The sequence below is a fragment of the Berghia stephanieae genome, chromosome 1 (assembly GCF_034508935.2).
Source record: "Berghia stephanieae isolate SIO BIC M18660-M18661 chromosome 1, UCSD_Bste_1.3, whole genome shotgun sequence".
NCBI lineage: Eukaryota > Metazoa > Mollusca > Gastropoda > Nudibranchia > Aeolidiidae > Berghia > Berghia stephanieae.
The window spans coordinates 35,873,809-35,901,308 of NC_088360.1; the positions used below are offsets into that span (position 1 = coordinate 35,873,809).

At 36.6% G+C, this 27,500-nt stretch overlaps 1 protein-coding gene across 1 annotated transcript in view; it reads right to left on the reverse strand.

Moving 5' to 3' along the window:
* LOC144973175 (putative peptidase C1-like protein F26E4.3) overlaps positions 1–27,500 on the reverse strand; it is an 84,913-nt gene that overhangs the window by 46,154 nt on the left and 11,259 nt on the right. Inside the window, exon 2 of the mRNA XM_078915304.1 lies at positions 23,428–24,245. Coding sequence (XP_078771430.1) covers positions 23,428–23,842 — 415 coding nt within the window. The 5' untranslated portion in view covers positions 23,843–24,245. The remainder of the gene's footprint in view (positions 1–23,427; positions 24,246–27,500) is intronic.

Genomic DNA, 27,500 nt, shown 5'->3' on the forward strand with positions numbered 1-27,500 from the left:
ATTAGATATTAAATAATTTGAAATAATGATGATATACTCAAAATTGTCAAATTAACAATAAAAGTTATTTATATTATGTATGAAAGGTTCACAGAACATTTAAAGTTGTTGTTTTTTTTTTGTTTTTTTTTTTAAAGCCTTTTAGCTCTTAAACGATACATACGGTGCGATACGAAATAATCGACCGTTTCAATAACAACAAAGCCTCCAGTAAAGATTATATTCAAGTAGAACTCATTAAAAATGGCACAGAGAGCCTCATGCAAAAGGACAGCTGACCTTTTTAATCTAATATTCTTTGGCAAATACCAAAATATTGACACTTATATATAGGTCATTTCTTCTACTGACACCGAGATCAGGAAATGTTAAAGGGCTAATAAACAACCTATATAATATATTCCCTCTCAGAGCACAACAGTGGATACCAACCGGAAGATCTTTTTGATATTGGCACTTTCTAGTTAGGTTATAAAACTGTCACTTTTTTTTATTTTACTTTTTTTTTATTGGGGGGGGGGGGGGGGGGGGGGCTGAGGGGGGGGGGGGGTTGAGGTCGAAATATAGACAACAATAGGTTTCATGAAAACCAAAAGATTAGAATTGATAACCCCATCACCAGGCCTGCATTCTGGCGTGGAAATCACCAACGAAGTGCTTATTCGCAGTAGTACTGCGAATAGTGATTTCTCGGTGAAATCACTATTCGCAGTAGTAGAAGCGCTCTCCCGTTTCCGAAAATTAATCTTTGTTCCCTCACTGAACAACAAGAAGGTATTTTCTGTTCAAAATTGCCTATTGTCGAATGGCTTGAAGTTGAATTAGAGTGTGTTAGTTTGAGAAGGAAAGAAAAGGAGAGATGATTGAAACATTTTGTGTGACTGAGAATAGAGATTTTGAACGGTTCGACTTTTCCTTCAAGTCTGATACTAGACAAGATCGTGTTTTGTTTTGTTTTTGTTAGCCCAATCCAATCCATGAAATGTTCCCTGTACCCACCTCTTCGCTTGATCATTCGTTCACATCTTGAAAACTATCAGCTCATCTGTCCGATTACTTTAATGAGAATAGCTACGTCCCCGTTTATTGTTTTATTTAGTTAGTTAAATATATTTTATAAAGGTTCCAGGAATATCTCTCTCTCTCTCTCTCTCTCTCTCTCTCTCTATCTATCTATCTATCTATCTATTTATCTATATATCTTTCTCTCTCTCTCTCTCTCTCTCTCTCTCTCTCTCACACACACACACACACACACACACAAACACACACTCTCGCCGTTGCCCATGACTCAGATCTCAGTGCTCCTGCAAATAATAGAAGTTACCATCAATAAACTATCTCTACTACTAAAGCCACCACCACATCATCATTACTACCACAGCAACCTCCACATCGTCATCAAAACCTCAAAACCACTAGCTTCACATCATCATCCTCCTGCTTGTCATCATCGCTGCCACCGCCACTACTACAATCACAACAATCAAATCATCATTATTACAACCATTACCTCAGCTACTTCCACATGGTTTTCAGAACTACAGCAACCGCCACCACCATTACATCATCATCATTATCCTTATAGTCATCATCACTACATCATCAACACCACCGCTATAATCACAACCACCACATCAATACCACCATCACTACGCAACAACAGACACATCGTCGTCGTCAACGAGACGCAAAATAATAATAATAATAATAATAATAATAATAATAATAATAATGATGATGATAATGATGATGATGATGATGATGATGATGATGATGATGATGATGATGATGAATAACAGAAAAGAACCCCCCCCCCCCCCCCCAATCGTAGACGTGCTATCGAAATAAAATAGCAATGTACTCATCTCGCCTCGCCTAAATTAATTAGAAAATGCCCACAATGCGTATCTCCCCCCCCCCCCCCCCCCCCCCCCTTCCTTGGTCAAATTTCTATGGATTTGTCAAATTGCGCCCCCCCCCCCGCCCTCTTCCTTGGTCAAATTACGCACCCCCCCCCTATCCCCACCCCTTTTTCTATAAGATACATAAGAGTAAGTTTATATCAACTTTCAAATACTTAATTGAAATCAGACTTCTTCGAATCAGATAAATATTTTTGATTAGTTTGGGTTGATCTTAACCGCGTTTTATGAAATACTGTTTTTATTTTATTTTATTTTTTTGGGGGGGGGGGGGGCAGAATGCGGAAAGGACAGTTACTATTTATATTTTTTTTAAAAACAACAATTTCCAAGGGCTGACTGTCAATGTCCTTGAATAGTGATTCGAACTCGATGACCTTATCTTAAGGTCAACGCGAACGGGACGCACCACCCTCCAGCAACATACGTCGCATATGAATTGTCCGTATTGTAAAGTATGTAAGTGTGATTGTAATATGTACGAATCTGTTATAGTAAGGAAGACATAACTTTATTGCCGCACGCTGTAATAAACAAAACACGTATTTAAAATTTGGCCAGAAATTTCGTCTTTCAAAATTATCGAATTATTAAAACGTCCCTCATCTTATCAAAAACTCTCAAACCCAGAACTTCACGGAATCTCCACGTTGGAGAGTTTTTGACAAATTTATGTCATTTTAATCGATCCATATGTAAAGGACGAATTTTCTGGCCAAAATTGTAAATCCATGTTTGTTTTTTTTTCCCCGAGTACGGCGGTATAGCACCGATGGACACTTTTACCTAGTGACCGTGGGAACAGCCAGAGGGGAAGGATGTAAAAATGATATTATTTTTTGTAGCTATCTCTACTCTCGTCCTCCCTACCATTTGTTACCGTAGCATTGACACAAGTGATAAATTGTGGTACTTTTCGGTGTGCTGTACATTCATTAAGTCCATTAGCTCCGTGAAGCACGATGCCAGGTTCCTAATGATTCATAATTAATTGCTTGCCATATCTATCTTGAAATTCCAGATTACCAGATGTCAAATGCAAGGCCAGAGCACGCAGACTAATTTGTGTCTTGCCAATATCAGTAAGCTGGAACAGTAAAATAGAACATAACAGGCCTCTGTCGACGTGCAATATTTCCAGGTCTGATAATCGGACGCAATTGGATTCAATAGTCTGATGTCACGTCGCCCATTAACGGCGGTCATCGTGGTTCTAAGCAAAGAAAATTGGTACTTTTTATTCTTCATGCTGCCTAGAACTTTTCATATGTCTTGTGATCAGAATGTGTAAAAGTCAAAACATGATCAGATTTATAATGTTTTTTTCCCCTCAGGATACGCTTTTATGCTCGTCGGAGAAATATTTCATAAGGGCGTCCGACATTGTTCCGATAGTTTAGAGCCAGTTACTAAGTTACCATGCGTCATTACGAGGGAAATGACGTTACGACTGTTGAAGCGTAACATTGTTGTAATGGAGAATATTTTGCGTTGGTTTGAGAGCATATTACAAGAATGAGGCCATAACAATTTGGGTTATCAGACCTGTACATAAGTACATCTATACATGGAACTTCAGATTTATTCATTCACTTATTTGCCGTTTTTATTTATCGATTAAATCATTTAGTATTTATTTTACTCATCTCATAAGATTACTACTTCTCGTAATAATAGCGTTCGTTTTCGTTATTCGCAGTTAGTACTGCAAATAGTAGATATCATTCATTTAAGTCCAACTGGAAAGATATCGGGAATAACCATGAGCTAGCCTTTTGGATCCTATAAAATGAGAAATAGAAGCTGTTTTTTTTTCTAAAGTCCAGAAAAATAAATGAAAAGGCCTGGGGTAGGACTCAAACCTGAATCCTCTGAGTGTTAGTGAAACGCCAAAATTTCCCCTGCCCCATCACTTCACCACTACCACAACCACCTTTGTCGGGAACCACAAACAACCCCTGACTATAAACTAATGCAGTGGAACACGGATATAACAAAGTCACTGCGGATTTCATTGAATCTGAGCTTTCGTTATTTCGGGGATGTGCTTTATAGTAGAGTTTTCAAGGAAAAGTAATACCATACTGGCACGAAAATATGACAGTTACAAGATTTACACATACAGTGGTACACACCTTATGTAAAAAGTCTGAGCATGGTTGCACATCATATGATTTTATTTCTTTACGTATGTATTATGCACTTTAAGTTGTAGACCAGTGATTATTGACGAAATCACTTTGATCATGGCTTTGTAAAATGATTTATTGGGATTCTTTTTCAAATACATCTAAATCATAATCATCAATTCACTGTCGTTCGTTGACTTCTTTCTCCCTATATTTCCTAGATTACTTGGTTTTGCCCTGGCCTTGGCGGAGTCCTTGGCCGGAGTCCTTGGCAAGGGGGTGGTTGAAGAATCAGAAGAGGAAAGTATGACTTTTGGAAGATGACTTTTTTCCCTCCCAATCATCTCTCTATTGTGTACCGTTATAATTTTTGTTTTGAATATAATTTGTAAACATTTGAGTGTATTCCTCACAGTCGAATCCTGTTCCTATCTCTGGACCCGACTTTTAGATTATCTCAACCTAAGTACACGGATAGCTTGATCTGGAATCTAATCCTGTTCCCTATTTGAATCAGTCCCATGTGTATTAAATTTTCATGAGGGCCTTTCTGTATAAATATAAGATTAGCTAATACATCTTCTTTCTATTTACTCTAATGCTGGTATAACCTACATGAAATGTGTTGCAATAGACGTAAAATACTATTTTAAAAAATATTGGATGCCATAAATAAACTATGTTTGTAAATGATGAAAAAAATAAGGAATTTTCATCTCATTTAATTTTCGTCTCTGTCGGAAAAATGTGTAATATCGTCTAACAGGCGTCATGTCTCGTTCTACATGTGACGTGCTGCTGTTGGCTAGGGACCCTTTGTAAAGCGCTTTGAGCACCTTTAATGAAGATTACGCCATATAAAAAAAAACCCATCAAAAGTCAAAAGCCCAAGTCTTCGTTGGATCTTTGTTTTCATTAAACTAGATCTGCCTTCTCTGGCCCATTGAGCTTAAAATAGAAATGGTTAAATCCAAGTTCATTACATGCGTGCTGCACTGCACTGTTCAAACGCTTTAATTTCTACTGCGGTGTGCGTGGTCTAATTAAAGCTTCCGTTTCTTCAGCATCATTTATATTCAAAGGCACGCCTTCGTTTGTCAAGTACGATGCAATGCAAGGTGTCGACATGACTTCCTGTGTATAGATAGAACGAAATTGACGTCACTCAGCTCTTCGTTATTGTATTTAGCCAGCCATTTTTCTGAGTAGTTCTCACTAAATTGTATTAATCAAACTATAAACGTTAAAGTTTTCACATTAGTTTGTGTGTTGGTACGTTAGACGTCTACATCCGGCTAGCGAATGTTATGATTTATATTTTTTTTATGATAGACGCACAACATTAATAAGTAAATGTACTTTCTGCCCCCGTCCTTTTCTCTGAAAAATATTTCTGATGCCTTTTGGCGAAATAATATAATTTCACAAATTAGATATGGATCCCTCTTATGCACAAAATAATCTATATACAATGATTGTGATCACGACCACATCCAGCCAATTTTAAATATAATAATATGTCAACAATAATGACAATAACAATACTACTACTTGTAATTTGTGGTTCAGGGAATAAGAGCAATAGATATCATCCAAGAGGAAATAGTTTTCTATGCATTCATTAGACTGATTCGGTACAGAGCTAGGGTGTATCTACTTAATCTATTGGGAGACTTTGGGCACGAGACGAGCTATCTGCTTGTCAATCATTTGTAATAGTAAATAAATCTATTTATGGTACGCCAATGAACGTTAATAACATTGACAAAGATCCACAGCTCGTCAAAAATAATATCATAAACTCATTGCAGAAAGTTTTAAAAATGTCAGGGTTGTTAATGTTTCCAAACCAAGTTATAAATCGCATGGGAGGTAATCTTATTTTGCGAACTGACAAGGGACATAACTGTTATCAAACCAGAAGTAATCCGGTCTAGACTGTGTAATGATCAGGGTTAGGCCATGGGAGGCGATAAAATGGCTCTTACAGGATTATTACAGTTGTGTGTTTGCAGAGATGTCACATTTTATGGTGGTTGAGTTAGCAAAAATACAAACATAATTACGATCAATCCACAGGACGATCCATCAACAGGATCTGGTTTTGTTACACTTTGGTAACGTTGGAAATGTTTATAGAAAAATGGGCCTACGTTAGCATCTGGATAACTGAACCTCTAAATGAAATACAGTTTGTCGTAAAACTAAGAATTTCATGTTAATTTTTGTCTTTTTATCGTTAGAAGTGGGAGGGACTAGTGGCCAAGCGTGCGAAAAAAGTGAACAAAGTTTGAACTTTTCCGAAAAGTGAACTATCTTAAATGTGTATTTTGATCAATCTTGAACAATATGGATATTGGCTTCATGCTATATCTAAGGAATTTATATATTAAGAAGCTTAAGAGCATTGACAGACAAAGATTTACGTAACTTATTTGGTCTCTTTTAGCTCATTAGCAACCATTTCATCACCAACATTGTATTAAGATTTTAACTGACAACAAACGCCAAAGGAATATTTGCTGCACGATTATAATATACCTCTTGTTGTCAATGGAAACGTTTACTAAGACCCCCCCCCCTCCAAAATCCCATGAAAGTATCTGGTTTACGCCTACCTCCAGTATAATATGAAGTAAGTATTTTCTGGCTATAATGAAGGAAAAAAAAGGTTCTTTGTCTTTGAACGACATGACAAGTTTCCCACGCAATCGCACTCGGTCAAGTTGCGAATACATTTTTTTTGTTTTTTTTTTTTTGTTGGGGTTTCATTTTGTTATAAGGACATAACGCAACTGAGTTTGACTTTAATGAGGCTTTATATTAGCTGATTATGTATTCCTCTCTTTGCAAGTCTTTTAGGACTGATACACATACAGTTCAAGCGTACAAACAACGCTTTGTCTCAGGCTCAATATAAGTTGTTTTTTTAAATGTAGGCCGGGGATTTGTCCAACTCTTGTTTTTACCAGTCTAAGAAATACGTTTCCATTTTCCCTTTCAAGAATCAGTAAAAAATCCTTAATCATTTACTAAACAAATCCATCAATTAATCAATGTGATGAAATTTGATTCCAACTTTGCTGCAAAGTTTGCTTACAATTTAAATAGCTAATGCTTTTAAGGTAAATATTATGCATTTTCCTATCCGCAATTTGATGGAAACTGTGGTCTAGTTGCATGGTACTCGGCTTGTTGCGAGTTTGAGTCTCGTTGTGGACAGCACTAAGTTAAGTCCTTGGTTAAGACTCTTTTCTTACATTTTCTCCCTGTCATGATATTGTTTACTGTTTAGAGATAGTTCTATTTGTCACTTAATGTTTGTAATTGACCTGTGTCTGTACTGTATTGTCTAACTCTTTGTGTTTTAATTTCTTTCCAGATCATGTCGATTTAAATGTTGAATAAAGCCTATATTTTGCATGGCAATCATTCGAATTACTTTCTGCTTCACAACAATTTATTCAACATTTAACATGGAACGATTCCTTCGACCTGAGCGGTTCAGCGCTGAACCCAATACGCCTGATGCATCAAAGCAATGGAATCACTGGCTCTGTACATTTAACAACTTTCTCTCTTCGTTACCCGAACAGGCGACTGACAACAAACTCAATCTGCTCGTCAATTTCGTCGATCCTGTCGTCTACGAACATATTGCTGATTGTACTACATTCGATTCAGCTGTTGACGTTCTGAAGAACATATACGTGAAACCAAAAAACGAAATATTCGCGAGACACGTCTTGGCTACTACAAAGCAAGAACCAGATCAATCCCTCGATCAGTTCCTTCAAAAGTTGAAGAGACTTGCCAAAGAATGTGATTTTAAAGCTGTTACTGCTGATAAGAACAGGGATGACTTTATCCGAGATGCTTTCATCTGTGGTCTCTCTTCTAATCAGATCAGGCAGCGACTCCTCGAGAATAAGACAATCGAACTTATGGCCGCTTATGAACAGGCTCGATCCTTGGAGATGGCTGAAAAACACTCTCAGAACTACAGCACACCAACTACTGTGCCATGTGGCAGCACTGCTCCTCCGCCATCTGAAAAGGAACTTGACTCATTCAATGCTTCAGTCACGAACTCTAAATGCTTTTTCTGCGGATACCAACGACATCCTCGATCAAAATGCCCTGCTAGAGAGGCGCTGTGTAAAAGTTGTGGAAAAAAAGGGCATTTTCAAAAGGTATGCCAGTCAAAAAGTAAAAACGAATATGCATCTGCGGCAGACCCGAATACACTTAGTTCGGCCTTTTCAGCCGCGGCTCCCGCTAGTCTCTACAGAGCTGTTATTGACGTGAAATTGTTTAACAAGCCCGTTAAAGCGTTGATAGACACCGGAAGCTCAGAGAGTTTCATTTCAACAGAGATCGCACAAAGTCTCCAATTGAAGATTTTCAAATCAAAGAAAGAAATCTCCATGGCGTCTACTAATCTTTCCAGTACAACCAAGGGTCATTGTTTTGTCTCTTTGGAATACCAGGGACGTTTCTATGAGAGTGTGAAATTTTCCATCCTGTCAGGGTTGTGTTCGGACTTGATTTTAGGCCATGACTTTCTTGAACAGCATGATGGAGTTCAAATATCCTTCAAAGGATCAAAGCCTACTTTCTCCGTTTGTAGTCTCACTGCTGCAAAAATCGAACCTGTTTCTCTTTTCAAGAATCTCCTTCCAGAAGTCAGACCTATTGCAACAAAATCAAGACGATTTTCATTACCAGACAAACAATTATTGACTCTGAGGTTAAGAAACTTCTTGACGAGGATGTGATCGAACCATCTGATTCTCCATGGCGAGCGCAGGTATTGGTGACAACTAACGAACGACACAAGAAACGCATGGTTGTGGACTATAGTCAGACCATCAATCGCTTCACTCTACTCGATGCATATCCACTTCCAAACATTAATGAAATGATTGAAACAATTTCAAACTACAGTGTCTATAGCACCCTCGATTTGCAAAGTGCTTACCACCAGATCCCAATAAAAGACGAGGAGAAACTGTATACGGCTTTTGAGGCCAGTGGAAATCTCTACCAATTCAAGCGAATTCCCTTTGGAGTCACTAACGGAGTGGCTTGCTTTCAGCGCATCATTGATTCCATTATTCGAGATGAGAAACTGAGTGACACATTTGCTTACTTAGACAATGTGACAATCTGTGGCAGAAATCAGCAAGAGCATGATGAAAACCTTGTGAAATTTCTCAGGTGTGCCAAAGAACATAATATAACATTCAATGAAAGTAAGACTATCCAGTCTGTTAGACAAATCAAGTTACTTGGATTTCAAGTGTCCAAAGGTTGCATTCCCTCAGACCCTGACCGATTACGGCCACTGAGAGAACTTTCAGATCCTCACAATATCAAATCTCAACAGAGAGTGATTGGAATGTTTGCATACTACTCATCCTGGATACCTCATTTCTCGGATAAAATACACCCACTGGTCCAAAATACCACCTTTCCATTGTCAGGAAAAGCCAAGGACTCGTTTGATCTTTTGAAAAAGGAGATTGAAAACGCTGCTGTCGTGACAATTGACCACAACGCTCCTCTAGTTGTAGAAACCGACGCTTCTGAAATTGCAATCGCAGCAACACTAAATCAAGGTGGACGTCCTGTGGCTTTCTTTTCAAGAACTCTGAACCACAGTGAAAAGAAGCATTCTTCTGTTGAAAAAGAGGCTTACGCTATTGTGGAAGCCCTTCGAAAGTGGAGGCACTATCTTCTTGGAAAGCATTTCAAACTTGTGACAGATCAGAAAAGCGTTGCCTTTATGTACGGAAATTCTGCAAAAGGAAAATTCAAAAATGATAAAATCCAAAGATGGAAGATTGAACTGTCAAGCTACAGTTATGACGTTGTGTATCGACCTGGAAAACAATGTAGCGGCTGACGCATTTTCAAGGGAGTTCTGCTCATCTACTGGTTCAGATTTAGAAACTTTAAAAAGCCTTACGACTCACTCTGCCACCCTGGAATTGCAAGGATGAACCATTTTGTCAGGTCAAAGAATCTCCCATATTCCGTGGATGAAATACAAACAATCTGCAACAACTGTAGGGTTTGTCGTGAGCTAAAACCTTCATTCTACAAACCGCAGAACCTCAAAGTGGTCAAAGCAACTCAACCACTCGAGCGTTTGAGTGTGGATTTCAAGGGTCCCTTGCCGTCATCGTCCAAAAATCGGTATCTCCTAACAGTTATTGATGAATACTCTCGCTTCCCTTTTGCGTTCCCATGCTCTGATATGAGCTCATCAACTATCATCAAGTGCTTGTGTCAATTGTTCTCATTGTTTGGAATGCCTATTTCAATACATTCTGACAGAGGTGCTAACTTCATGTCAAGTGAGCTTCAAGATTTCTTGTGCAAAAAGGGTATCGCCTCAAGCCGAACGACCCCATACAATCCACGGGGAAATGGACAGGTAGAACGTCTGAATGGAACCCTTTGGAAAACTATCACGTTAGCTCTGAAATCACGTGGTTTGAATGTTAGTCAATGGGAGCCAGTGCTTCTTGACTCTCTCCATTCAATAAGATCACTCTTATGCACTGCGACAAATCATGAACGAATCTTCCGCTACAATAGAAAGTCAAGCACTGGTACAACACTTCCTAGCTGGCTGACTACTCCAGGAACTGTTTTGATGAGGCGTCATGTAAGAGCCTCTAAATACGAACCATTGGTGGACGAAGTGGAACTGTTGGACGCTAATCCGCTCTATGCCTACGTCCGACTTCCTGATGGTAAAGAAACTACTGTGGCTTTGCGTCACTTAGCCCCTGCTGGTGAAATGACTACTGCCCAACCCTCCAATGAAGAATCACCCATGGCGTTTGACAACACGAGCGTAACTCCACATTTTCAACCTGTTCAAAAGAATGTGGAAACGATATTTTACCTGAAACTGTTCTAGAACAGCTTGATGTACAAACTGTGGAAGCGGGTGTAGTGCAAAAATCTGCCTTGGACGAACCATCAGTCTCTGATCCTAACAATTCTTATGAGCTTTCTACTCAAAACGAATCCCGTTCAAACTCCAGAACGAGTGGCTTCATTCGGACGAGACCATACAGTTTACGAAATAGAGAAGCATAATTTGAAATCTCTTGCCACATGCAAGGGGGGAAGAATGTCATGATATTGTTTACTGTTTAGAGATAGTTCTATTTGTCACTTAATGTTTGTAATTGATCTGTGTCTGTACTGTATTGTCTAACTCTTTGTGTTTTAATTTCTTTCCAGATCATGTCGATTTAAATGTTGAATAAAGCCTATATTTTGCATGGCAATCATTCGAATTACTTTCTAGCTTCACAACACTCCCTATCCTCCTTTAGTACCTTGATTGTAATATTATTGTGCCCCTGTCAAAAACGAAATCTCATAGCACCTTACTCTTGTTATGTCTCCTTCTAAGTTAAGTGCTGAGTTGACTTGGGACCTCCTGTGACGCGCTTTTAGCTCATTAAGAAAATATTGCGCTACATAAAAACTCACGTTCTCAAAAATATAGACCGTAAGTAAGAGGCCAAAGAATTGACTCTCAGGTCTATAAAAGCGAAATTATGTTTATATTATGTTATAGCGAGAGATCGGGAGGAAACCTCCCTATATCTATGTAATTGCGGCAGGGTGCTTGACATGTTTGACATTGTTATGTGCTTTTTGTTTTGTAAGTCTGTTCGTGATAGCCTTTGTTTGAATGCAATCAAACTCTGACATTATAAGAAGGTCCCCTGAGTGTTGGTTCCAATTTGTTTCATATTTACAATGCACAAAAACAATAGGGAGCCCTAATCCTAATAACATATCTTGTTTGAGTTGTGACATATGTGTGTGTGCTTTGAGTCTAAATACGCACGGTATTACTTTCTTGGTTGATGTTTATTTTGATATCGTGTTGGTTTTTTGCCCTTAATATTATTAAATGAGAATTCCCCGATCGTCTTGTGGCTGTGATGCAGACACCAAGGCAATGATAATGCCAACCAGAAGATTTTGTGAATATGATATGATATTTTATACCATATTATGATATGGTTATGGTATGCTATTATATATGAAATGAAGTTTAATGTCAAATAGGCGAAAGAAAACCCTTAGAAAACTACTTATAGATAGTATGCGCTTGGCTAAGAAACTCATAACATTGCCATCCGAAAGTATAACGAACCAACACACAAAACTATGTGTAATCTTAAACGTTTATAGTCTGGTTAATACAGTTTAGTGAGAATCACTCACAAACGCGGATGGCAAAATACAATAACAAAGGCTTGAGTGACGTCATCTTCGTTCTATCTATAGCAGTGCATACGACCAAATTGATTCTAATTATATCTCACGGTAAGGGTTAAATCGTGCACCAAAATATGTGTTGCTCTAAAGTTAGAAAATGTTGGAGCAAAATAAAACTGCCAGATTTAGTAAGGCAAACCAGCAGGTATTCGCCTCTCTCAAACAAATTTGGAGAGCAACGGAATTATATTCCAGCAAGATTTTTTAATAGTAATGCCTTGTGCGTTTTGCTCTACTGACCTTAGAAAGTATCATCCAGAAACTTGAGGTAGTCTAAACGATTTACGTTGAATCTTCAAGATCTTCTTTCCGAATACGATTTCAAATGAGGACATGAGAGCTAGAAGATGGCAATGGTCGGGGAATGTCTGCGATGGACACCCCAAGGAAAGAAGAAGCGAGGCCACCACAAAGGGGACCTGGAGACGTACCACGGATAGAGACCTAAAGCAAAGAGGCCTGTTCCTCGAAGTAGCTCCAAGAATAGCAACTGACAGGACCAAGTGAAAAATCCCTTGCGTGGCAGGCCCGGAAAGGATTGAGTGAGTGATTGAGTGAGAATTGAACTAAAAACTGTGCTGGATTAAACTAGTTGTGTCCCACCATGTCCCTTTGATAATATTATCATCTAGAAAAAAAAATTGGAAAAAGAAAATTATGTTTATATAAATGATACAAATAGGAATTTATTCTAACTCGAATTTTAAGGGCTTAGCTTAAAATCAAATTTGAAGCATCAGGGTCAATTCGACATACGTAATACCGTTTTGACATGATTGGTCACAATTGTGCCAAGCAACAAAACTGTATTAGGTGAACAGGAAGAAATCACCGTTATCCTTGCTTTTATACAATTTGATCATCTCAAATCAATGCTCCACATAATTGATAATTGGGTGAGTTGTTTCACGTTACCGTAATTCAGATTGCTTTTTTTTTTTTTGGTGTAATCCTCATCCCCCCCCCCCACCACCACCACCAAGTGAGATTTGTTTTACACATCACAATATTAATTAAATATGCTCAACGCTCTTTATAAGTATCATCATCGCTGTTAGAGTCCAGAGGCTCATTTAATAGCCGAACAATGTGATACAATACGGTAAATGGCCATACCCAAGGACACAATTTTGAATGACCAATAATTGCTGGATTCGAATCTGCGACCTATAGGTGCCCAAGACAAGTGACATACCAGTATACCACAAAGCAGCACATGACACAAAACCAGCGGTTTAAGATATAAATGCAAAAACTAATAATTCACTCTACGGAAAAGAACACTGTGCTGTTAAGAAGGTCGCACAATACCTTTATTTTAATTCTATCTTACTTTCCAATTTATAAAAGAAAAATCAGACATTCGCAGACTGAAATAATATGGTGACATATTAACAAGTTAACTGCCGTTCTCTGGAAAAAACTCTTATTAAAAAATTTGGCCAGAAAACTCGTCATTCAAATATCGATCCATTTAAATGACCCTTATCTTGGCAAAACCTCTAAAATTTGGGTCATTTAAATCGATCGATATTTGAAGGACGAGCTTTCTGGCCAAGTTTATTAATACGAGTTTTTCCAGAGTACGAGAGTTAACTGGTAAAATTAAAAGTCAGACATAGCCGAGAATGACGATCACAATGCTGACCTCGTCTCGCAAAATAGCGTGTGCTACAAATATCAATGAATTACGCTTAACCGTTTCCTTGTCACAAAGTCTCAAATCTGAGAATCAGGTTTACTCATTTTTGACAGGATGGTAAATAAAAGTTGTTTTTTTTTTTTTGGTTTTGTTTTTTTTTTTTTTTACAAAATGAAAAAAAAATTGTATCTAGGGTACACATAAAATGCTCAATGCGACCGCTCAATTGCTACACCCCACGTATGTAAGCCATGTGTAACCTTTCAAACTGGGTCGCAAGTATGAGTTTTTGTTTTGTTGCGTGACAGAAATCTGGCGAAATCGGTCACCGCTTACTATTTTATTGGTATTCTTTGATACACGAATTGAGAAGCCTGGAAAGATAAACAATACAAAGTCGCGACAAAAATACCTACCCATGGCATCGCTGTATCGCACAATAATATAATATCATTTTTCTTGTAGTCAAAGCACAATTGAGGGACGAGACAATCAACTTTCTTATGCAGGTTTCAGACAGAGAAAGATGCTCGCCGTGCGCCATACGTCGCTCGTCACCCGTGAACACGTTTATGTTAATTAAGGAATCAGAAGTTTGTTAAACAGCCAAGTTATATTGTACACGTCGTTTGACACGGTATAAGTAACTGAAAATCCCGTCACATACAAAAAAAAAGTCACTCGTCATTCGTTGCTCATTGTAGAAGGAATGAAGTTGACGACATTCAGCTCTTTTGTATTGTTTTTAGACAGCTATTTTGGCGATTACTTCTCACTAAATTATATCAATCAGACTCTAAGCGTTCAATGTTACGTTTTGTGTTGGTATGTTTTATCCGGCTGACGGATGTTGTTTGTATTTTACCTAAACGCATATTATCAATTTGGCGATGTGTCGGCTTTCACTATTAAATTGTAGAACGCCATGTAATTTGATCAAAACCTTGTGAAAAGTGCTCATGACGGACGATTTTTTGTTTAGCAGGCATGTATGTCTGTGTGACAAGAACTTTAACATATTATATGCCATATACCTTTTCACCATGTTACAAACTGCATTTAATTATTATAACGGTATGTCGTATTTTGAAAAGACACGTTTTTAAAAATTTGGCCAGAAAACTCGTCCTTCAAATATTGATCGATTTAAATGACCCTCATCTTGCCAACAACTCTCAAACCTGGGACCTTGACCAAATTTTAAATACCTGTCTTTCAGGGGTACGCAGTTAATTGGTTAAGGTGGCGAAGGAAATGAACAAAAACAGGAAGTGGTGAGAAAAATAGGGAATGGCGTACCGCGACGAATTCTCTCAATCTGAGACAACCTCAGGTGTAAGTTAGATGTATTTGAACAAAGTTTAACGTGGTATGACCTCCGAATTCTAACACATTCTCGGATAGGAAGTTGAAAATATAATGTTCCGCGAAGGCTTACTTCAAAGCGTCTAAACATGGGTTCGGACCTGGGACCTCCAACAGGACTCGAACTAAGCCCGCAGTCATACTACAAGCAGACCTGCCTATTTGAAAATAAAAATTCGTAACTTTTAGGAGATAAAAATTGTAGTAACTTTAAAAATCAAACAATTTACCTTCATAAATATTAAATATCACTCCAAATTCCATAAAATGATGAAGTCTGTCATCGACTTTTATCTTGAATAAGTTTTCCTGACATTGAGATGTTCCATAAGTTCTGAAATTGGAGCCGGACATTCGTAATTCTACGAATTTTTCGTAATAGTAGTCAGGTCTGATTACAAGACTACAAAGCCGCTCTGCATACTATTTATAATCAGTCAGAACTGATCGACTTTCTAGCTGGTAAAAAAAACTGTAACGTGACCGGCATTCTATCGAATTACTTCCAATAATTTCAACAGTCGTATCCGGTGGCCGATACGTACTTTGCTATTTTGACATGGATATAATGGTGAGAGTATGGAATCGGAACCCGTGAGAAACGATTTTATTCAGACAAATGACAGTTCAATGCGACGGCTTGCAAAATTTGTGTTTCTTTAGACACCTTTCCCACATACTGTTGTACTCTGTATATTTTTTTTAAACATCAAAAACAAACAAAACAAAACAAAATTAAAAATAAAAACACACACAAAAAGAACACATAAAAAAAACAACAAAAAAAAACAACAAAAAAACAACAACAAAAAAAACCAAACCAAATAACAATAAAAAAAATAAAAATAAATAACAACACATATTAACAAAAATTTGGCCATACAATTTGCCCTTCATATATCGATCGATTAAGATAATAAAGAAATGACTTCCTTGAAGTCCCAGGTTTGGGAGTTGTCGACCAAATGAAGGTCATTTTAATCGATTATTAGTTGAAGGACGAATTTTCTGGTCAACAGTTTTGTGGGTCTTTTTTTTCTTTTCTCGAGTAGGATAGCATAAATATATTATCATTTCATTTTAGATTGAAGAGTACTTTACTTGTGATTGAATAGAAATAATATCATTCTTTAACTAATATAATTGTCAAAATCGCCACATCCCAATTGCAATAGTGCGTGTATGTACCTATAATTCTTGATTGAAACCACAAAGACTGAATGACGGTTTTTATCTTAGTTAATAAAAGAGTTTTAAAAAGAGACAAAAACAGAAATGATTTAAAGATAAATAAAGTAACAATAACAACAAACAGACCAACTTCTGGGAGCAATTCTCTGTCAGAAAATAAGAGCTCAAAGATTATTTGATCGATCAGGTAAAAACGAAAAAGCAAATACATTTTATTTATTCAGATGCCAGACTTGAATCCCAGAAAGGCAGAAAGCGGATATAGTTGCCAAACTGTATGGGAATGAAATGCATTTGCTCAAAACCATTCAGACGCCTTAAGGCACAGTAATGATTTACACGAATTTGTTAGACCTAAAAGAAATCTTAATGTTTTCCAAATGTAGCTCATACCAGTAGCAAAGATATCAGTCGTTTGATTTTTGTCGAGTTCAGAGTTGTCAGATTGCCTTGTTTATGCCCTCATATATTTGGTTATATATGACTATATATATATATATTATATATTATATATATATATATATATATATATATATGACTATATATATATATATATATATGACTATATATATATATATATAAAATATATATATATATATATAGTTTGTAATTTTTATGCATAATGATATTCTTATTTTTATAATGACTTAGTGGCAATAAAAAGTATATTGATGGCATTTGACTCGGTAAAGCAACCGCTGGTTTACTGTTATATTCGTTTACATCAACCAAAATATGTCATAATTTAATGAATAATTAACTTCCGATCGGTGTTTTCCTGACGTTGTTTGGTACCAAAACGGATTGATATTACAGTTTTACGATTGTAAGCGTTCGCTATACATGCTCTCGGGCTCTCAGGCTGAGGTAACATTGGAATACGGTACAGCTTAACTTCGCCTTCAAAGGAATAACTATATTATTTTGGTGTTTTCTCCACGTAACTATTATGTCGGCTTCATGTATTCAGGTGTAGAACAATCGGTATCCAAACGAACACCGATAAATGTTTGATGCAATAATCTCGGTGGTACAAGTTCTTAATTCTTATTCGTCCAAAGGTGTTATAAATGACAAATAAAATAAGAAGAGATAAACTTACATGATATCGCGGGCGAATAACTTCATTGCAACATTTTAACGCGTCAGTGTCGCTTTGGCTATAAAATGAGGGCCCTGATTTCGGACTCTTGGGTCATTTTAAGCCAATAATATTTGAAGTAAAAGTTTTCCAAAACGTTGGAAAACTTCAAAAAAAGTTCCAAAAGTAAAAGTTGGCCAAAATGAAACAAAGGTGTATCATCGTACATTATGTGATCACCGCCTCAAACTCATCTCCAGCCCATGTTGATTTGAGATAACGTTCCCGACCTGAGGATCTTTCTATTAACATTATATTATTTTCTACGTCTTACCTGCTTGTGTGAATTTGATTGGGAGGAGGGGAAGAAGCACTTTGGGAAAATACTTTCGTCGTGTCCAAAGTGTAGCAAGCAATTGTCAATAATTTTACGTTCATAACTCCGGCTCCATTGCAATCGATAAATCGCTGGCCAACACTCAAAAGACATAGGTCTAATAACGCGTCGTGATAGAAGTTTCTGCGCTTGCACCCCTGTCCACTGTCCACACCTGAACTGGTGATCAAATAACTAGATTCGGATGTGGCAAACAATTTTTAGCCAAAGAACATCGTGTTGTAATGAATTATTGGGGGTCTGTTTCACGAGAGAAAAACCAGGTAAATTCTATTTTTGAAATATTATGGAACGTACAAAGCATTTATAATACTTTATAGCTGGAAGCTGCTAGGTCGGTAGATTGTCATCTTACCATATTATTATATTTGGCATGTTGGATTTTTAGTAACACCACTGGACCAATCGTCACCAAATTTTGCGTGTATTATGAGATTGATTAGACATTGTGATGATTTTATCGTAAAATAAAATTTGTTTCGTCTAATCCCATCGAAAATAGACGCCATCATTTTTAGCATGAGGGTTGTGTGTCAATCTTCCGGTTAGCGAGCATGATAATGAGGTAGGAAGACTTGCATCATTTACTGAATACTATTAACTATGTGCTTGCATTGAATCGGTACTAGGTAGCGATTCCTCCCATTATTTTAAATACGAACAATTTCTTTAAATGTACATAAACCATTTCCCAATGATTTTTACGTTAGGTGGGCGAAATATATAAGATATTCAATGCAGAAAATACCTCTCCGTGCTCAAATAAATAGCTCAGTGGAGTTCTCCTACGAAGTCGAAAAATGTATTGTCTATTAAGACAGTAGAAATTGAATTCAAATTTTGAGTTGATCGACTTATGGCCACATTCAATGAACGGGCACCGTTCATAGCACGGACAACTATACTTGTGATATATTATAGATTATGTCTATGTTTAACTCTCACGTAACAAGTAGTTATGCAATAGGTAACATAATAGAAACGACTTACAAAATGGCGTAATATAAAGTAAATTGTCTCATGGAATGAGGCCATGTGAATTAAATTATCTTGTAAAGATAAGGGATGTGAATACAAACACATGGGCAGTGTACCAGTTTGATCAAAATATCATTGACAGACATCAGTGGGAATCAAATATCACTCAGTACAGTTAATATGCTTATAATATAATACATGTATGGATATGAAGGTGTGATGTAGTAAGGTGGCTGTTTGGATTCAATAATATAAGTGTGGCATCGATAAACTAGTCTGTTCTGTTTCTCGTCAAGCGGCATTGAGAATCATTAGTGACTGAATGATTTAAAATGATAAAAAAGAACCCTGTTTCGGCGTCGTCCTGATTAAGGTGCCTAATCCGCATCACCCTAATTGACTCGTGAGTAAATGAGTATCCGGCTAATTGCAGTAGCGTTGGTGTTTTTATTTGATTTTATACAAAAGTGGCACCCAACTTCTATTGCATGAAATGACTATTTTATCCATTATAGCTGCTGTTGGAATATTACAAGAATTTAGGAGGACATCGAGAACTGGTGAAACCACGAAATGCGTTATATATAGAAGTGCCCAAATGTATGTCTGAAACCCTGAATAAACCATCAATCTCAAAGTATTCGAGAATCCGAACAAATTATTTGCTCAATTTCCATTCATAAAAAAATAGTCCTTCAGAGCCATGAAGTCCATGGAACCGGAGTTTATCCCGGTTTCTATAGCTTTAAACGAAGTATATCAATTGCTTGCTACGCTTAGGATAGGACGCTCCAGTAGTCGCGCAATGATATTGGGAACTTGTTCGAAATTTCAAACGCAGAAGTTTAATAATCTTATAATGTTCTCTAGGATGATCGCCGGTTTATTTACTTACACCCTTTCGTATCGTCACCTTTAGATCCTGTCGCCTGGGCATTCCATGAAGGAATATAGATAATTCATCAAATAAGATGTCTGATGCCAACTGTCCAAAGTGAGCAAATTGGGGGTTAATAATCGTTCCCAAAGAAAAATCCCCCAAAGTGCTCGAACCCAGACCTTCCAGATCACGGTACAGTGCAATGCCTTAACCACTCGGTCACTTTGCTTTACCGATTTGGGATAGCAAAACAAAAAATAATGAATTTTTGAATTATGTTCTCCCCTTAGAATCTGATAAAAATTGTGAGATTGATCACCCGTCTGACTGGGTATAATATACAGATCAAAAGAATAAGAATAGAAATCAAAGCAATACAAGACAGAGAGCCACCCCCCCCCCAACCCCTCACCCCTAGAAAAAAACCCAAAGACATTAAAAAATAAAAATACAACTTAAAGCACAAGAGACCAAAGAAGAAAAAAAAGAAGAAGACCGCAAACAGTAACCTGGTGATAAACGCAATCTATCCATCAAGGAATACAATATGCCTGATAGGCATAAAGAGATACTTTTGATTTACGAAAATAGAATAATATATATTATAATCTTGTTAAGCAATATCTATGATTGATCAAGTATTGAATTAATGCATAAATAAAATAAGATAATATACGCCAGAGAAAGATAACTATCTTGGTCAAATTCATGGACATAAAAAAGCGTTAAGATCTTCTCTAATCGTTCAAACAGTCGAGTATCCTATCGTGAATTCTACACAGATAGGAAAGTTCCTTTGATCTCATTCGGTACTTTAATTGAATTTGTTTTATCGGTTTTATAATTACACCTTCACATTGAAATACAGCTAAAACTAACTCGTATCAAAACACTTCCCTGAGTTTTTAGCTTGGGAGAAAAATCTCAATTCCTACTTTTTGTCTCTCTAACCACAAGACTGGATTTCTTTCATATAATGCTTGCACCCATTTGTTCTTATAGATTATATAGCCGTTATACACGGATAGAGTTTAACCAGTTAACTGCCGTACTCAAAAACTCGTATTTAAAAATTTGGCCAGAAAACACGTTCTTCAAATATCGATCAACTTGAATGATATTTGAAGGACGAGTTTTTTGGCCAAATTTTAAAATACGCGTTTTTCCGGAGTAGGGTAGTTAACTAGTTAGAGCAATACGATCTGGCTTCATTATAGCCCGATGACTTGGTCTACATTTGAAGCTCTACTAACTTCGTTATCACTGAGCACTCTCATTGAAAACAATGAGACCGGGTGTCTGTTAGAGTCAAATTGAACTTCGCCTGTAAAAGGACTGAGCATTCATTTTCCCCATTGCACCAAAGATGACCTGAGAGCCAATTTCGTCCAATCAATTTTATCAGCTTTCATTTTAGAGTTGGCTACATTTGATTTGTGTGTCACTGGGAGATAATTCTTTTAAAGCGTATTTACAACTGGATCTATCTAGTGAAACTTTAAATCTCCACACTCTTTCATATTAAGATTCTATCTAACATTGATTTTGTTTCTGTACTTTGCTGAAAAAGAATTTGAGCCTGAAACGCTCCTCATTTTATATTTGTTTCAGTTGATATTATCATTTTCATCCGGCCAGCTTATTAAGGTTTTACTTCTTTAATGTATTTGAATCGTTTATTTCATACTTTGATATTGGCGAAAGCCGACAATAGACAATGAGGAGCGTAGGGATATGGTGGGGAGAGGCGAACTTTATTGATCTACCTTTATTGTCTCTTCTATCCTTCTATTATAATAAGCCTATTCCATGCACCTTGGTGTCTTTGTTCTAGAATAGGCGCTTAAGTTATGCCCTTGCTCTTCATGAATTAATTTGCTGACAGAGATTTTTTTGATTTTTTTTATTTTTATTTTAATTTTTTTTTGTGGATGGTGATGTTTTATTCATATATTATATATCATCTTTATCTTCTACGTTTAAATGTTGACGTTTTAAAGAATTTAATTTGCACTTTACACAAAACCGCAATAATTTTGGCACTTTACATGACCTTTTATAAACTCGTAAGAAAGGAAAATTGAGTCAAACATATTATAATTATAACATACTAGATACGTTCGAATTAGGGAACAAACATTAACTTTAAATCCGAAAATTTGATTTTTAAGATATGTCTCAATTTATTTTTAACTTTAAAATTTCAAAGGAAATCTAATTACAGAAACTTAAAGCCCACCAGCACATTCCAGATCAGAGCAAAGTGACTTTAAAAGATGTCTGTCCACTTTTTGGCATATGCAGAATATCAAAGAGATCTTCGCTGCTGTCGTATTCTGACAAAAAACATTTTTTAAAGCTAGAAATCTTTTACTTAAAATGCCAATCGATTAAAATGATACACAACATGCCAAAAAAATCTCAAAAGTTTTTTAAAGTCTCAGGGTTGATACCTTGTGATACGAGAATCATTTATAATCGATCGATCTGAGGTAAACATTTTCTGGGCAAATTCTCAAAAAGTGTTTAGTTAGGGTTCGACTGATTGGGCCGTGTATGTTATTTTACACCGATATAAGACGATAAGCACATTTTACTGTAACTGATTAATTGCTTGAATTAAATTCCTAATGATTGAGTACAATCTAAAAAATACAAATCTTGTTTATGCCAAACTAAGCCAAAATGTGTAGATTCTAATTACGAGTATAAATGAATCAATTCACTCCGATGTTAACGTCAGCTCTAAATAAGGCTGACTTTTTCTCTCTTTAATTACATCTCAAACCTCATTTAATTCATTTGTTAATGATACGTATCCTTCAAACAATTAAAACGAAAGTCAGTAGGGATAATCGTACATCTGTCATGAATTAGTTTCCATGAGCTTCACATAAAAGTATGGAATATTATTTCAGTGGCCATTGAAAACAAAAAATAATTGACGTTTTATAGTTCGGAAACTCGGGATTTGATATTGTTTGATGGAAACAAAAATGGACTTGAAAATTCAAAAGATATGTTGTTTTATTTTTGTAAAAAGAGTTGTCCATGCATTTTTGAACAAATAAAATATTTGGTCATGTTAGAAATATGAACGATGAAGACCAAACGGATTGGTAGAGAAGGAAGGAGAGTAAACAATATGAGCTTGTTGTGAGCATAAAATATTCACCGGGAAGAGAAGAGAAGAGAAGAGAAGAGAAGAGAGAGAGAGAGAGAGAGAGAGAGAGAGAGAGAGAGAGAGAGGGAGCGGGGAGGGTCATCACGGGAGGGGAGAGAAAAGTGAGAGAGAGAAGAAAGATGGGAGAGAGAAAGAGAGAGAGAGAGGGTGAGAGAGTGTGAGAGAGAGTGAGTGAGTATGTTTGAGTTGGAGAGAAAGAGAGAGAGAGAGAGAGAGAGAGAGAGAGAGAGAGAGAGAGAGAGAGAGAGAGATGGATGTTGGAGACGATAGATGAGACAGACTGATAATAACTATGGGCGGATCGTTGTCTTGAGAAGAAATAATAATTTGGCTTACCTTGAACTGGGGGTCTCGTAGATCTAGGTGGAGGTAGCGTAGTGGTCGTGGCGGTCACCGTATAATTGCTGACTCCATGACAATGGGGCCAATAATCCGGGCAACAGTCATAAGCGGTCTCGTTACAGAATATATCACAGTAACACTCCGTACCTAGAATGGGGACTGCACAAATATCATCACGGCCCACGCAGCATTGCTGACCTGGGGGTCTTTTTGCACACCAAGGCCCTGCTAAATCGGGGCCCCACTCTCCAAAGAATCCATAGGTGGATGTTATGCAAAATCCATAGACGAGAAAAACAAGTAACCACTGTGATGTGAAGGTTAGAGTGCGTTTCCTTGCATTACTCATTTTGTTTACTTTAGTTTGATGACAATTTTCTTTTAGAATTTTAGAGAAGATTGAACGCATTAGAGACAGAACGAAGAGTAAAAATGTTAATTAAGTTTAATCCAATAGTTCTCATTGTTAAAATAAAGACAATCAAACGTTTTCTGTTCGTGAAAGGCTATTGGCTATTGGAGTGAAGAAAATGCTCAAGGAAGAAATAAAATTTTTCATTAAATCTCTAATTCTAGTATTGATCTGAAAGGTAAAACGTCCTCTTGACGATATATTATTATCATCTGTAAGATTAAATTTAGTCTTCACAGCAAACAAGTAGGTCACACCGTGGGCCAAACTGCACACATTATGGTATTTGTCAAAGCCTTAGAGTCAATATGTAATATACTTATTAAGGTTTGTATGGACTGAGTCAATGAGATGGAGATTTCCTTGTGAAGTCATGACAATGATCCTTGGTCTTGAATCACTGTAAAAATAAAGTGTGGGTTTTAAAAACACTCCATTTAATTATTAACATAAAGTAATTCACGATGAAACGGGTCTGAATGTTGTAGTCGATGACGGAAAAATGTAGGAGTTGGAGTAGGAAGAATTTGGGAATGTAAAAACCCCCAAAAAGAATCTCGTAGATTTATGCTTGATATAATAGCTTAAATAGCTAACTTAAACCGTGGTAACAGGAAGGTTCAATGGGTTTTTTAAACATATATTATCTATATTTCAGCGCCGTGTTGGGCTGGTTTCATATTTGGTTATAAACACTACATAATAGACGAATAGCGAATAGATGAAATGAAACAAATTGCAACAAAAACTCAGATCAGTTTAAAGCGGAGGAGATGTAAGTCCACTTTGTCAACAATCTTTTATGTCACGTCAATGGAAAATAGAGGAATGGGATAAATGGCGTTTATCATTTCCATTTCTCGTGACAAATAATGACAGTAATTTGCAAACTCTGATCCTAACGTTGTATCTTTGGGTGAGGAACTTAAAAATCGACTAAATTATGTGCCTCGCGAGCTACTTGCTTTGTACATAGATTAGAAATTTTTGATTCCATGAGACCCGTTGAAGTTTTGAATATAAAATATTTACTTAATAAACTATGACATGAGAATTTATTCTCTCGGACACTGACGTTGATAAAAGAAAGAAGCATCAGGATTTAAAAATAATCGTGGCATATTTCTTATAATGATTTCGACAAAATTCTTGAAACATTAAAATGTCAACAGTCATTTAAATTTAATTTCTTTCGACACACTATGCTAGTTAGACATAACTGGGAGGAAATTTACCAATAGTTAGGAACATATTTTATAATATTTGAGTCAAGAAAAGGGCAAAGAAGTCATGACGGCACACCTTTTACTCTTCCGGTTCAAAACTCCTTGGAAGTGTTATGTAACGAGTCCTTCGAAGGACTTAAAATGAATAGATTACACATTGAATCATAGGCAGATTCTTAAGATTATGGGACGTAAAAAAGCGAGGATGGTTGATCTTTATTGACGACCTATTTAGACTAAAAAAAAAAGATGCCATAATTCTGATCAATTACACAAGAAAGGGTTTTACTCTTCAAATGAGATTGGAACCAGTTTTTGACATCATATCTTCGTTTCCTATTAATTGTAACATCAGCCATTTTGAACAGATAAATGGATTGCGTTTTCCCCCCTTCTCTTATATTCTTAAATAGCACAATGATTATGAGAATTATCAAAGATCTAAAAAGATTAATGTTGAAAAGAGAAATACCGTCAATATTAAGTATGATACTACAATATTTAAAGCTGAATCAGAAAGGGAATGATGATGTTTATGTAAAGCGCCGCAGAGCACGATTAATGTGGATTAACGTGGATTTTTAGACGCTATATAAATTCATTATTTACTATTTACTATTTACTATGTTGCTAAACTCAGTGAAGAAAATTTACTATTTCTGAATATAGATAAATTATTGTATCAATGTCAAAAAGACAACAAACTCTCAATTACAAATTGATCGCAAAACTAAATAAAAAGCTATGGCATCAAGTCATCAGATATAATATGTTATATCCATGAAGTGAAAAGGCGAATTACATTGATGAAGGACATCTCCAAAAAAAAGCAAATCAATTGTTAAAAATGCACCGATATTGAGAGCGTGTAGAATTAGTAATTCTTTCTCTATGAAAACAATTACTGGATTGTTATGTCAAAGAATTGGTGAAGCGTAGTAGAAGTCTTGACATCAAACCTTCCTTCTTTTCGGTTCCACATTCCTTGGAAGAGTATAATTAATTCGCAGGAGGATTAACAATGAATAGGTTACATATTTAATCATGAGATGGTATAAATTATATTTTAGGAACAGGATGTATAGGCAGATTCATATGATGACGAGGCGTAAAAGAGCGAGGATGGTTGGTCTTTATTGACGACCAACATTTTTTAGGCTAAAAAAAAAAAAGATGGCATCACTCTGAAACCAGAAGATTAGTTGCACAATGTATGTATTCAGTCCTCCGGATGACTGATTTCACTCTTCCGAAGATATTGGAACCAGTAGTTTGACATCACACTATTGTTTCCTGTTAAGAATTACAAATTATGTATGTCGTTCCTTAGAATGAAAATGAAAAATGAACATCTCTTGAACAGATAGCGTCACAAATAGAGAAACATTGTTGAATCGAGGAAAAGTCTCTCTTAAGAGGTTTTTGTAATAAAAACAATTGAACCCACACGCAATCTGAAAATGTAGCATTGAATTCGAATGTTTTATAAAGGGCGGAAACGGATATCAGCTGAGGAAAATAAAAAAAGATTCCTCAAAAGTTCAAAAAAAAAAGAAAAATGATCAGAAGATACTGAGGAGAAATAGAGGACAGTTATCAGTCTGTCACTGACCTGGAGTAACTTGAGATGAGGAAGTCAAGATGAAAAAACAGACAAATATTATGTGCAGCTCTATGCTGAGTGTGCACGTTTAGATTTAATTTCACGTCTGCCTATTATGAAGTCAAGTGTCTCTTCTCCAGGTTAAACAATCAAAGATTCTAATTAACACTTGATTTAAATAGCGACACTCGACAAGCTAGTCTGTGTGAAAGGTGGTAAAGCGGGTGCAAGGGGGTGGGAGGAAATTTGTTTGCTTTTTTAAAAAAAACAACATAATTTTAACAAGATGGACATTTGAAAATTAGTGCTATTTATGTGGAGTTTACGATTTCAGATCAACACCCCCCCCCCCCCTCCCCCTAATTGGATTCAGTAGTCTGATGTCACGCCGCCCGGCAACGGCGGCCATCTTGGTTCTAAACAAACATTACTTTTTATTCTTCATGCTGGCTAGAACTTTTCATATGCCTTGTGATCAGAATGTGTAAAAGTCAAAACATGATCAAATTTATGTTTTTTTCCCCCTCTGGATACGCTTTAATGCTCGCCGGGGAAATATTTCATGCGGCGTCCGCCATTTCTTCCGATAGTTTAGAGCCAGTGTTACTAGGTTACCATGCGTCATTAGGAAGGAAGTGACGTTACGACTGTTGAAGAGTATTATATCTTGGACACATTATGCGTTTTGCCATTTTTCTACTGATTACGACATTGTTTTTTTTAAAGATAGACAAGAACATGTATTTGGATGTCTACAGGTCGAGGATGATTGCACGGGTATTTGCTCTCGACACGTCGAAGATGAGAAAACACTGGTTCCCTCTTG